Genomic DNA, 13,580 nt, shown 5'->3' on the forward strand with positions numbered 1-13,580 from the left:
GTTCACCAGGATGGTCTCGATCTCCTGACCTCGTGATCCACCCGTCTCGGCCTCCCAAAGTGCTGGGATTACAGGCTTGAGCCACCGCGCCCGGCCTAAAAATATTTTAAGACCGTTATTTAATATTATATAGCTTGTTTCCTGAAGGAAAGGGACTATGTATCTTCTATTTCTTTCGTATTTTATTTTATATATATATATATTTTTTTTTTTTTTTTTTTTTTTTTTGAGATGGAGTCTCGCTCTGTCGCCCAGGCTGGAGTGCAGTGGTACGATCTTGGCCCCCTGCAAGCTCCGCCTCCTGGGTTCCTGCCATTCCCCTGCCTCAGCCTCCCGAGTGGCTGGGACTACAGGTGCCGCCACCACACCTGGCTAATTTTTTGTATTTTTAGTAGAGATGGGGTTTCACCGTGTTAGCCAGGATGGTCTCGATCTCCTGACCTCGTGATCTGCCTACCTCGGCCTCCCAAAGTGCTGGGATTACAGGCGTGAGCCATCGTGCCCAGACTGTTTTATTTTTGAGACAGAGTCTCACTCTGTCACCCAGGCTGGAGTGCAGTGGCGTGATCTCGGCTCACTGCAACCTCCGCCTCCTGGGTTCAAGCAATTCTCCTGCCTCAGCCTCCTGAGTAGCTGGGATTTCAGGCACCCGCCACCACGCCCAGCTAATTTTTGTATTCTTTAGTAGAGACAGGGTTTCACCATGTTGGTCAGGCTGGTCTTGAACTCCTGACCTCATGATCCACTCACCTCAGCCTCCCAAAGTGCTGGGATTACAGATCTTTTGTATTTTAATAAGAAGCAGGAGGAAAATGTCACCCAGTAGAAAGAAAATAGACATCACAGTCATTCAAACTGAATTTGAATTTGAATCTTGGCTGCTCACAAACTAGATGCACATTCTTTTTTTTTTTTTTTTTTTGAAACTGAGTTTTGCTCTGTTGCCCAGGCTGGAGGGCAGTGTTGGTGATCTCAGCTCACTGCAACCTCCGCCTCCCGGGTTCAAACAATTCTCCTGCCTCAGCCTCCCAAGTAGCTGAAATTACAGGTGCCTGACACCACACCCAGCTAATGTTTGTATTTTTAGTAGAGATGGGGTTTCACCATATTGGCCAGGCTGGTCTCGAACTCCTGAGCTCAAGTGATCTGCCCACCTTAGCCTCTCAAAGTGCTGGGATTACAGGCGTGAGCCACCTCACCTGGCCTAGATCCACATTCTTGACCAAGCCATTTAAACTCTTGAAGCTTCAATTCCCTCAGTATACAATGGAGACAAGAATTGCTTCACAGAGGAGGGTGTAACTGACCATCTAGGGGAGGCACTATCATGCAGCACAGAGTAATATTCTCTTTTCTCTGTCATTTTCCCTCTGTGAACTTCCATTGCATAAATCCAATAAATCCAACAACATCAACAAGGGTACCTAGAATAAAGTCTTCTTACCCATTCTGCTTAGAAAGAAAATTCTGCCAAAAATTCCATAGGATTGGACAGTCTGCAACATAATTAAGTTTGGTCACAGTGTCCCACGTCCAAAGAGTATCTCCGCTGCATTTAAACCAAGGCGAAGTCTGTGGGTTAGCACGATTGCAGGGCCCTGCTGATGCTGGTCCTCTCACTGAAGTAGGAAAGCTAGGAAGGGCTTCCTCAAATATTGGATATGACTTTTAACTGCTTGACGGAATGGAAGAAACTTTAAAGGCTTTACTGCAGCACCATAAGGCTGATTTCATGAGCCATATAAGAAAGACAATCTTATGACTTCACCAGGCTCATCTTAGTACTGTCTAGGCAGCAGAATGCTTTACAAACAAGGTAAAGCAGGCACACAACACCACTTTCATAGTAGTGGCACAGAAGGAAAGACAGTGTTTCCGTCTCTTCAGTTTCAGGCAGATGATTTAAAGCTAAAGGACAAGATGGGCACAATGGCACACACCTGTAGTCCCAGCTCCTTAGGAGGCTGAAGCTCCTTAGGAGGCTGAAGCAGGAGGATTACCTGACCTCAAAAGTTCAAGTCTAGCCTGGGCAACAATGTGAGAACCCTTTAAAAAACCGAAACAGCTGTGGGGAGAGGAATACTGAGAAAAGCTTCAGGCTTAGAGTCCTGGCAGTCAGCTGAAACGCCCTTCCCCTCCTGGGTTCTGACAATAGCAGTTTCCCCAAAAGCTTCAAGGGTATGTTCCTGTAATTCTTGTACTAAAAATCGAACTAGCAATTGCTAGTTTGCTTTAAAATCACGTGATCATCCTGCTTTGCTACCAGTTCTATATAAACTGTTAACCCCTAGCATAATCAAAGGGAGACGCGAAAAAAAGAAAACAGGAAATTAAAAAATGTGAAAAAGTGAAAATGAAGAGGAGAAATGGGAAGAAAGTGGCACTTCCAATGACAACAGTTCCACTGGCATCTGCCCAACTGAAGAGGGATGACCACACTCTTAATCTTTTCATTCCTCAGATAAATATTCACTGAACACCAGCTACGTGTCAGGCACTGGGCTAGGCACTGGTGGTTAAAGAGGGGTTATGAGTCCCATCTGTCAGAGAACTCAGGATGTAATAGGGGAATGGGCACTTAGAGAGCCATGCTGTGAAGGGAGACGTGAGATGTGCTCTAATAGAGCGGGATGCCTTCTAAAGAAGCGTCATTTAAGGGGCGACTAGGAGCTCTTCAGGCAAAGAGGGAGGTATTGCAGTGAGGGTAGAAAAGCAAGAATGAGAACGGCGAGAAAGATGTGAGAGTGGGTGAGTGTGCCATGATTTTGTAATTGGAAACTTCATTAAGTACTAACATAAAGGCCGAGCGTGGTGGCTCACGCCTGTAATCCCAGCACTTTGGGAGGCCGAGACGGGCGGATCACGAGGTCAGGAGATCGAGACCATCCTGGCTAATGCGGTGAAACCCCGTCTCTACTAAAAAAATACAAAAAACCAGCCGGGCGAGGTGGCGGGCGCCTGTAGTCCCAGCTACTCGGGAGGCTGAGGCCGGAGAATGGCGTGAACCCGGGAGGCAGAGCTTGCAGTGAGCCGAGATCCGGCCACTGCACTCCAGCCTGGGCGACAGAGCAAGACTCCGTCTCAAAAAAAAAAGATTCAATACCAGGGTGAGGAGTTTTGACATAGAAAATGTTCTATTTTCAATGGGAAAACCACTGAACATTGCTTTTGTTTTGTTCTGTTTTTTGAGACAGTCTCACTCCGTCACCCAGGCTGGAGTGCAGTGGCACCAGCTCGGCTCACTGCAAGCTCTGCCTCCCGGGTTCAAGCGATTCTCCTGCCTCAGCCTTCCCAGTAGCTGGGATTACAGGCATGCACAACCACACCTGGCTAATTTTTTGTATTTTTAGTAGAGACAGCATTTTGCCATGTTGACCAGGCTGGTCTCCAGCTCCTGACCTCGGATGACCCACCCACCTCGGTCTCCCAAAGTGCTGGGATGACAGGCATGAGCCACCAAGCCCAGCCAATCACTGAACATCTCTGAGTAAAATATTACAGTAATTTTGTTTCTGAAAAATTAAAGTAGTAGCAGGGTGGGGCTCTCTGGAATCGGGACTAAATTCAAGTTGGAAGATTAGTTAAGAAGCTACTGAGGTATAATCCCCAAGGAGAGATTATATGGGTCTACAGTGAATAAACTATATCTGCCCAGAATTTGTCCCTTTATTTTGGTAAGAGAACCCTGATTTTCCGCTGAGGAACCACCTCTCTACCACTTACTCGGTCCATGAGGTTCCAAGAGCTCACCCTGCTCTAGGATCCAGGGTTGGGCACATAACTTAGGCCTGACTAAGCAGAATAGCCCATACCCTGACCACAAGAACGGAAACGTAAGTCAGTCCAAAAAGAGTCAGCCCTAGGATTTTTGCTTTGCTGGAGCTACTGGGACTGCATCTTTCTTGTTGCTGGTATTGCTAAGCTTGGAGTTGCTACGATAATCCTGTAGAAGAGTCTACCTGAGAATGAAAACAACACATCAGGAGGCAGAGCCCAGAGACACAGACAAATTCTTGACTTTGAACACCCATATTTGGGCATTTCTGAAGCAACAGTACACCCTAGATTTTTTTGTACTATAAACCATTCTATTTGGAAATGGAGAGAAAAAGAAGGCTTCAAAAGAAAAATTAGGAACAAAATTTTAGACCCCGGTGATTGCTTAGATATGGCAAATGGAGAAGAGGAAAATGTCAAATTTCACTCTGAAATTTCACTCTGGCTTGGTTGAGTGAGTGGAAAATGCTATTAACAGAGATCAGAGGAGGGGAAGGTTTTGGTCAGTGGAATAAGCTTAGTTTAGAGACACTAAAACGGATCTCACTCCTTGATTTCTGACTGTATCTGGATCACAGTGCCAGGAATACTGAGCAGGGCATGTCCCTGAGTTGCAAGCTCAGCAGTAGACTGTAAGGCCAAGGCAGTCTAGGGAGACAGAGCAATGCTAGAAAGATCATTCCTTTAGCAGTTTACCAGTCTAGTAGTTTTCTTGTTTGTTTGTTTGTTTGTTTGTTTTGAGACGGAGTCTCGCTCTGTCGCCCAGGCTGGAGTGCAGTGGCCGGATCTCAGCTCACTGCAAGCTCCACCTCCCGGGTTCAGGCCATTCTCCTGCCTCAGCCTCCCCAGTAGCTGGGCCTACAGGTGCCCGCCACCACGCCTGGCTAATTTTGTGTATTTTAAGTAGAGACGGGGTTTCACCATGTTAGCCAGGATGGTCTCAATCTCCTGACCTCGTGATCCGCCCGCCTTGGCCTCCCGAAGTGCTGGGATTACAGGCGTGAGCCACCGCGCCTGGCGTAGTGTAGTGGTTTTACCAGGCAACCTCAAAATAACTGGCATTTAGGAAACGGGGGGAAAGGGAAGTATCATCCCTGAGCTCCACAGCGTTTTGTTGGAGTGAGAGCTAGACGGAAAACACCAGGGAAGCCCATCACATAAGCACACTACAGGGGGAAGAGGGGGAAGAGGGAAGCTCAGCCAGCACTCTAGGTCCCAGTGTGTTCAACTCAGATAGAGGAGCCACTGAAAGAGGAAGAACAAATGATGCCCTTGCAAACAGTCACTTGTGGGGGAGACACTCGCCTTATTTCAAAAAAAAACTAGCAAGGGGTGGAGTCGACATTTTTCCTACATATCAGGCTCTCAGTTAGGAGCTTTATGCACATTATTGTATTGAATCTTCGAAACTTCTCAGGCAGGAAAGCATTATTCTTCCTACTCAGGCAGGTTAACTTGATCAAGTTAAGCCAAATTAATCCTTGAACTAGGATTCAAGGATGCAGGTCTATCTGATTTTGAAGCTTATTCACATTTCATTATATCAACTACTTAAAGAAAATATACTAAAAAGTTTCATCTTTCATTTTTAAAATGACGCTACCGGCCAGGCACAGTGGCTCATGCTTGTAATCCCAGTGCTCTGGGAGGCCACGGCGGCAAGATCCCTTGAGGCCAGGCGTTCGAGACTAGCCTAGGCAACATGGTGAGACTCCGTCTCTACAAAAAATTTGAAAAAAAAAATTAGCTGGGAGTGGTGGCACATGCCTGTAATCCTGGCTACTGAGGAGGCTGAGGCGGGAAGATCACTGGAACCCAGGAGTTTGAGCCTGCAGTGAGCTATGATTGTACCATTGTACTCCAGCCTGAGTGACACAGCGAGGCCCTATCTTTAAAATAAATGAATAAATAAAAATGATGCTATCTCATCAAGGAGACTGTTTCTGAACTGGGTGTTTCATTGGCCAGAGAGAGGTTATGTTTGCAGTAACTCAGTCACAAAGCCTCGATTAATAGGCACAAGGAATATATTTACCAGCCGTGTATCTGAAGCTAAGGAGGCCATCAGTACCATGAAGCCTCATTAAACAACACATTCTGAATTGACCAGCCACCAACACAGTACGCCTATAACTATGACGTGAGTGACTTTGTGAGGATAACCCCACTACTAAAATTAAGTTTTGATTGAAGTTTTGGTTAAGAGGTAATCATAAAAAGAGTAAAAGACGGGAAAAGATTCTGCAGAGGAGCTATCCTACTGCCCTGGATGACAGGCACAGAATGCTATGAAATTGATTCACTATCTTATGCATTCCTTTGTTACTATTAGCACAGTGAGAGGCAGCATAGTGTAAGTATTAAAAGTACAGACTCGGGCCAGGCACGGTGGCTCATGCTTGTAATCCCAGCACTTTGGGAGGCCGAGGCTGGTAGATCATCTGAGGTCAGCAGTTCGACACCAGCCTGGCCAACATGGCGAAATCCCGTCTCTACTAAAAACACAAAAAATTAGCTAGGCGTCGTGGTGAGCACCTGTAATCCCAGCTACTTGGGAGGCTGAGGCAGGAGAATTGCTTGAACCCGGGAGGCGGAGGTTGTAGTGAACCAGGATGGTGCCACTGCGCCCCAGCCTTGGTGACAGAGCAAGACTCTATCTCAAAAAAAAAAAAAGTATAGACTCTTGGGCCGGCATGGTCATTCACGCCTGTAACCTCAGCACTTTGAGAGGCCGAAGCTGGAGAATCACTTGAGCCCAGGAGTTTGAGATCAGCCTAGGGTAACATAGTGAGACCCTGTCTCTAAGAAAAGGACAAAAAGAAAAAAAAAAGCGCAGACTCTGGTGCCGAACTGCCCAGATTTGAATCCAGTTCTGCCAGGGATTTACTGTACAACCTTGGCAAGTTACTTACCCGTCAATTTCTCAGCTTTCTCATCTGTGCCACAGTGATAACAGTAGTACCTACTGCATACAGTAGTAGTCATAGGATTAAAGAAGTTAATGCAGTATTCATGTCTTAATACCTTAAAACAATACCTGGCATGTGGTAAATAGTGTTTGTTACATACATTAAAAAAGTAACTAACTCAGGCCGGGCGCGGTGAAAAGTAACTAACTCAGGCCGGGCGCGGTGGCTCATGCCTATAATCCCAGCACTTTGAGAGGCCGAGGAGGGTGGATCACAAGGTCAGGAGATCGAGACCATCCTGGCTAACACGGTGAAACCCCGTCTCTACTAAAAATACAAAAAATTAGCCGGGCGTGGTGGCGGCGCCTGTAGTCCCAGCTATGCAGGAGGCTGAGGCAGAAGAATGGCGTGAACCTGGGAGACGGAGCTTGCAGTGAGCCGAGATCGCACCACTACACTCCAGCCTGGGCAACAGAGTGAGACTCCGTCTCAAAAAATAAAAATAAACATAAAAATAACCCAGCCTCCCTCACATGAAGTGGTGCAGGGAAATCAAAACAATCCTAAAACGTGTTTAGAATTTACATGGGACCTCTCGCATGAGGCATTTCACAGACATCTGTAAGAAGAATAAATAGACAAATAGGCAAAACAGAAACTGAAGTATGGAAAAGGGAAGTAAAATGTTCAGTTTCACTTAGTACAAATCATCCTCAGATCTCAGGCAGGAGCCCCAAAGTCCTGTTAGTCCAGGTTTTGTTCAACAGGCCACTTTGCACATAAAAGTAGAGCCACCCTTAAAAAGAGCAAGTCTTCACTCAGGAACGTCTCATAAATCTTCCCTTGTTGGTATTTTCTCAGAGGTAAATATTCTGCTTCTAGTTTTTGGACCCCAGCTGCTCCTGAGACCATCATTATATCTGAAACTGTTTCTAAAGGTCAAGCGAGGTCAGGCCTGGTGGCTCACACCTGTAATTCCAGCACTTCGGGAGGCCGAGGTGGGGGAGAATCGCTTGAGCCCAAGAGTTAGAGACCAGCCTGGGCAATATGGTGACAGCCTGTCTCTACAAAAAAAGTTTTTAAAATTAGCCAGGTGTGGTAGCTGGCACCTATAATCCTAGCTACTTGGGAAGCTGAGATAGCAGAATCGCTATCCAAGAGTTGGAGGCTGCAGTGAGCCTTGTTCACGGCACTGCACTCCAGCCTGGGGGACAGGGCGAGACCCTCTCTCAAAAAATAAAACAATAAATGTCAAGTATGACTCCCTCATGCCACATTCCTGCTCTCGCCTGTCAGCATTCCAGTCTGTTTAAAAGATTAAGACCAGAGTTATTAATGAAGCAAACCCTAAATGTGGAAATCATCTCTGCAGACTCCGATTCATCATTTACTCAAAGCAGTTTGGTGTTTTTTCGGTTTTTTGTTTTCTGAAGACAGGGTCTTCCTCTGTCGCCCAGGCTGGAGTGTGGTGGTGCGACCTCGGCTCAATGCAGCCTCGACTTGTTGGACTCGGGCGATCCTCTCACCTCAGCCTCCCGAGTAGCTGGGACCACAGCTGAGCACCACTACGCCCAGCTAATTTCTGTATTTTTGTGGAGACGGGGGTCTCCCTAGGTTGCCCAGGCTGGTCTCAAACTCCTAGACTCAAGCGACCCGCCGCGGTCTCCCCCAAAGTGCTGGAATCACAGGTGTGAGGCACCGCACCCGGTCCACAGTAGTTTTTCTATTTCATATCCCCCAGTTTCTAGAAGACATGAACTCTGACAACGGCTCCATAGAAATACACGTGAACTTGCTTAGTTTGCACTGTGAGGAAGAAGCGACAGGTCTGAAGACGAAAGGAAATGACACAGAGGTCCTGCCACTCTGACAGCGACTCGCCAATGACCAAGTGCGGAGTTTCGGGTCTCGCGGGCAGCCCCCACCCCCACCGCACCGCCATGACACTCGCTCCCTTCCTCCCCACGCTCACTCCGCCTCAGCTTCTTCCTCAGCCACTCACGACGCTTCACCTCCGCGCCCAGGACTTCTTACCGCGCCCTCCTCTTCACGTTGGCCCCACTTGCAGCCACGGCAAGTTGCAGGCAGGGTGGCGCCCGGCCCTGTCCGCAGACTCCGGCCTGTGAAGCCTCCCTCACCGCGCTGCAGCCCCTCCGGCCTCTTCGCCGTCGCTCTCGGCGGCCACCTCCCCTCCAGCAGTCTCGGCTCTGAGCTTCACCCTCCTCGGCTCCCCCGGCCCTCCGCAAATCCCACCCGCCCGCCTTCGTCCCTTCCCCGCCCCGCCCGCCCCTCCTCTGCGAAAGGCTCCCCAGACAAGTCCTCCGCAGCCGTCGTCCTCAACACTCGTCGCGCCCGGCCCTTCTCTCCGTGGCCCCGCGCCCTCCCAAGCCTCCCGGGGCTCCGGCGCCTGTCGCTGCCCCGACTCCGCGGCCGCTCCCAGCCCACCTGCTCTCCTCAGCCAGGCGCTCCTCGCCGCCTCCGAGCTCCATTCCCGCGCCCTCCGGCCGCATCCGGGGCGGCGAGGCCGCCTCTTCGCCCAAGAGAGGCGCCCCCGCCGCTTCGCCCTTCAGGGCTCCCGGGGGCCCCTGGGGCCGGAGGAGGCACCCGCGGCCGGTGGGCTCCGGGTGATGCGCTACACACGGGCGGCGGCAGCGGCGGCAGAGACAGCCGCCTGGGTTGCGGCTTCTATCCCGGCCACCCCCACTTCCGGCTCCGGGGACTACAGCTCCCGGCAAGCCCTTCGAGACCAGGCCGCGCCCTCCAATCCCAGGCCGCTCCCGCAGGCGGCGCCCTCCAACCCCAGGCCGCTCCCGCAGGCGGCGCCCTCCAACCCCAGGCCCCTCCCGCAGGCGGCGCCCTCCAACCCCAGGCCCCTCCCGCAGGCGGCGCCCTCCAATCCCAGGCCGCGCTCGCAGACCGCGCTCCTCCAACCCCAGGCCGCTCCGGCAGGCGGCGCCCTCCAATCCCAGGCCCCTCCCGCAGGCGGCGCCCTCCAATCCCAGGCGGCGCCCTCCAATCCCAGGCTGCTCCGGCAGGCGGCGCCCTCCAATCCCAGGCCGCTCTGGCAGGCGGCGCCCTCCAATCCCAGGCGGCGCCCTCCAATCCCAGGCTGCTCCGGCAGGCGGCGCCCTCCAATCCCAGGCCGCTCCGGCAGGCGGCGCCCTCCAATCCCAGGCGGCGCCCTCCAATCCCAGGCTGCTCCGGCAGGCGGCGCCCTCCAATCGCAGGCCGCGCTCGTGGACTGCGCGCACCCAGTGGCTGGCGGGGCCGGCTCGCGAGCGGCGGGGGACGGTGGTCTCAGGGATCCGTGCCGGGGCGGGCCCGTATTTACCCGCGTCACATTCATTACACGCTGGGGACCGAACTCAGTCCGAGATGTAGACTAGGCAATAACGCTGCTCTAATCCCGGCACGATTAACCCCACCTAGCCCGCCCTGGCCTAATGTCCGCCGCTGGTGTTTGGAGATCTCGAGCATTTAAATGGAGCGCTCGCAAGTAAGAGCACAGGTTGCTCTGGAATCGTGAAACAGCGGGGGAGAAAGGCTTCTGGGGGCCTCGGGAGAGGGATGTCAGCGCAAAGTTCTGAAGGCTGAGTACGGGTGAGCCAGGAGCGAGAAGAGAAGGCGGAGAGAGCAGCACGGCAGAGGGAAGGAAGGAAGCGCGGTCTGGGGACTGCAGGTGCTGGCAGCCGGAGCTGGGACGGAGTGAGCAGCAGCGTGGGGTGGGCGTTCTGGTGTGGGGAAACCAGGTCGTGAAAGGCCATGTTAAGGAGTTTGGATTGTATCCTGAAAACAATCAGCAAATCAAGCATATGCAAATCAAGAAGTGATTTGATCGAATCCGATGAGAAAACCACTTTTGACAATGTGGACAGGAGATGGGGAAGATATAGCACTGTATTGAGGTAAGGGTGGAAGGCTGGATAGAGGAGACTGGTCGTCCTTAAGAAGTGAAGCGAACCAGTTGAAAGAAACATGTGGGCGTAGGGTTGCCAGATGTTCTGGTTTCTCTTTTTTCTTTTTCAAAGACGGGGTCTCTCTCTGTCGCCCAGGTTGGGGTGCAGTGGCGCAATCATAGCTCCCTGCAGCCTGGAACTCCTGGGCTCAAGCAGGCCTCCTTCCTCAGTCTCCTGAATAGCTGGGACTACAGGTGCGAGCCACCACATCTAGCTATGATATTTTGATTTTTTTGAAAGAAGCTAAGAGCTGCATTTTTAAGCACAACTTCCAAATTTTTAAACGTTGGCAACACATTTTTTAAACTTTCAACTTTGCACAGGCCAAACACAGCTTGTGTGTAGGCTGAAGGTAGCCCTTGAGTTGCTAGTTTGCAAACCCAGGCTTAAACTACAGCAGCGGTTGAAGAGAACAAAGAGGTTCAGATTAGAGCAATGTGAAGGCAATAGAATCAGCACTACTTTATAGAGGACTGACTGTGGCAAGTGAGGGAGAAAGAGGGATCAAGAATAACTCTGTAAAACTAATGACTCTATTAAAATAACATGGCTTTTAGGTATTTTCAAACTTGAGAAGTGTTTTGGCAATTAAAAATGAAATGAAAGAGCCTCTTAAAGCAATTTATGATTTCATTTAGGTTAAAAAATACTCTTTCAAACTTTCTCATTTTCCTACTAAACGATTATACTTTTTAAGAAAGGGGCAATATTACTCATTGGGGTTTCTCTACCTTCTGTGTCTGTCTTCTCTTTTAGAGATGCAGTCTTGCTCTGTCACCCAGGCTGGGGTGCAGTGGCGCTACCACAGCTCAAGGCAGCCTCGACCTCCTGGGCTCAAGCGGATCCTCTCACCTCAGCCTCCCAAGTAGCTGGGACCACAGGCAGTGCCACTATGCCCAGCTAATTCTTTTTTCTTTTAATGTTTGGTAGAGACAGGGTCTCACTATGTTGTCTAAGCTGGTCTCAAATTCCTGGGCTCAAGCAATCCTCCTGCCTCAGTCACCCAAAAAGTACTGGGATTACGGGCATGAAGCACCATACCTGGCCTTACTTCTAGTTCTATAAATGTATGAACTTTATTTTTTGGCATACAGTATAATCCCAAATTAATACTATATGATTTATTTATTTATTTATCTATCTAGTTTTTTGAGACAGAGTTTCACTCTTGTTGCCTAGACTGGAGTGCAATGGTGTGGTCTCGGCTCATGGCAGCCTCCGCCTCCCGGGTTCAAGCGATTTTCCTGCCTCAGCCTCCCAAGTAGCTGGGATTACAGGCATCCGCCACCATGTCCGGCTAATTTTGTATTTTTTAGTAGGGACAGGGTTTCTCCATATTGGACAGGCTGGTCTCAGGTGGTCCACCCGCTTCATCCTCCCAAAGTGCTGGGATTACAGGCGTACTAAAAAATACAAAAAAAATTAGCTGGGCATGGTGGCAGACGCCTGTAATCCCAGCTACTCAGGAGGCTGAGGCAGGAGAATCGCTTGAACCCGGGAGGCAGGGCTTGCAGTGAGCCAAGATCGCGCCACTGCACTCCAGCCCGAGCGATAAGGGCGAGACTTCGTCTGAGAAAGGGGAAAAAAAAAAGGCCAAGCGCGATGGCTCATGCCTGTAATCCCAGCATTTTGGGAGGCCGAGGAGGGTGGATCACGAGGTCAGGAGATCGAGACCAACCTGGCTAACACGGTGAAACCTCATCTCTGCTAAAAATACAAAAAATTAACCGGGTGTGGTGGCGGGCGCCTGTAGTCCCAGCTACTCGGGAGGCTGAGGCAGGAGAATGGTGTGAACTAGGTAGGTGGAGCTTGCCGTGAGCCGAGATTGCACCACTGCATTCCAGCCTGGGCGACAGAGGGAGACTCTGTCTCAAAATAAGTAAATAAATAAATAAAATAAAGGCAATCAGCTCTATCAGGAAATCCTAGGGGCCAGAAGCAGTGGCTCACGCCTGAAATCCCAACACTTTGGGAAGCCCAGGCAGGCAGGTCACTTGACATCAGGAGTTCGAAACCAGCCTGGCCAACATAGTGAAACCCTGTCTCTACTAAAAATACAAAGAAAAAGTAGCCAGGTGTAGTGGCACACACCTGTAATCCTAGCTACTTGGGTGGCTGAGGCATGAGAATCGTTTGAACCTGGGAGGTAGAGGTTGCAGTGAGCCGAGATTGTGCCACTGCATTCCACCCTGGGTGACAGAGTGAGACTCTGTCTTGGGGGGGTGGAATCCTAAAACTAAAATTGTAGCAAAAAGTCTGGAAAACAGACTTTTTCTCATATGTCGAAGTTCGAGTTACATGTACTGGATTTTCTTTAAAGCCATTAATAAACATGACAATAATCTACACCAGCCATGCGTTCACCTATCCCATCCCTCTACTTTCCCTCATAATCGGGAACCCCTTCTTTTTTTTTTTTTTTTTTTGAGATGGAGTCTCCCTCTGTCACTCAGGCTGGAGGGCAGTGGCGCAATCTCGGCTCACTGCAATCTCTGCCTCCCTGGTTCAAGCGATTCTCCTGCCTCAGCCTTCTGAGTAGCTGGGATTATAGGGGGGTGCCACCACGCTCCGCTAATAAACCCCTTCTTTATGATTCCATTGCTTTCTTTGTTATATAATTTCTTTGGATCTATCTATAGTCCTAAAATATGTATATGCCTAACATTTTTATGCTTTAATTTTATAAAAGGGGTATCAAGCTATATTTATTCTTTGGAGCCGTTTTGCTTAATCTTGTAAGACTCATTCATGTTGTATGTCACTAGATCACTGTAGTTCATTGATTTCAACTGCTGTATCTTAGTCCATTGTAAGAATGTACCGCTGTTTTTTCATGCTCTATCCCATTGATAGGCATTAGGGTTTTGCTGTGCTAAACAGTGCTGCTAAGAACATTCTTGTACATATCTGTCTCCTCTTGTATATAAGCAAGAATTTC

General features: G+C 49.8%; 1 protein-coding gene across 1 annotated transcript in view; it reads right to left on the reverse strand.

Moving 5' to 3' along the window:
• RUBCN (RUN and cysteine rich domain containing beclin 1 interacting protein) overlaps nucleotides 1–9,400 on the reverse strand; it is a 52,282-nt gene extending 42,882 nt beyond the window's left edge. Inside the window, exon 1 of the mRNA XM_025374937.1 lies at nucleotides 9,132–9,400. Coding sequence (XP_025230722.1) covers nucleotides 9,132–9,196 — 65 coding nt within the window. The 5' untranslated portion in view covers nucleotides 9,197–9,400. The remainder of the gene's footprint in view (nucleotides 1–9,131) is intronic.
• Between the last annotated feature and the right edge of the window lie 4,180 nt (nucleotides 9,401–13,580).

The sequence above is a fragment of the Theropithecus gelada genome, chromosome 2, assembly GCF_003255815.1.
Source record: "Theropithecus gelada isolate Dixy chromosome 2, Tgel_1.0, whole genome shotgun sequence".
In the NCBI taxonomy this organism is placed as follows: Eukaryota; Metazoa; Chordata; class Mammalia; order Primates; family Cercopithecidae; genus Theropithecus; species Theropithecus gelada.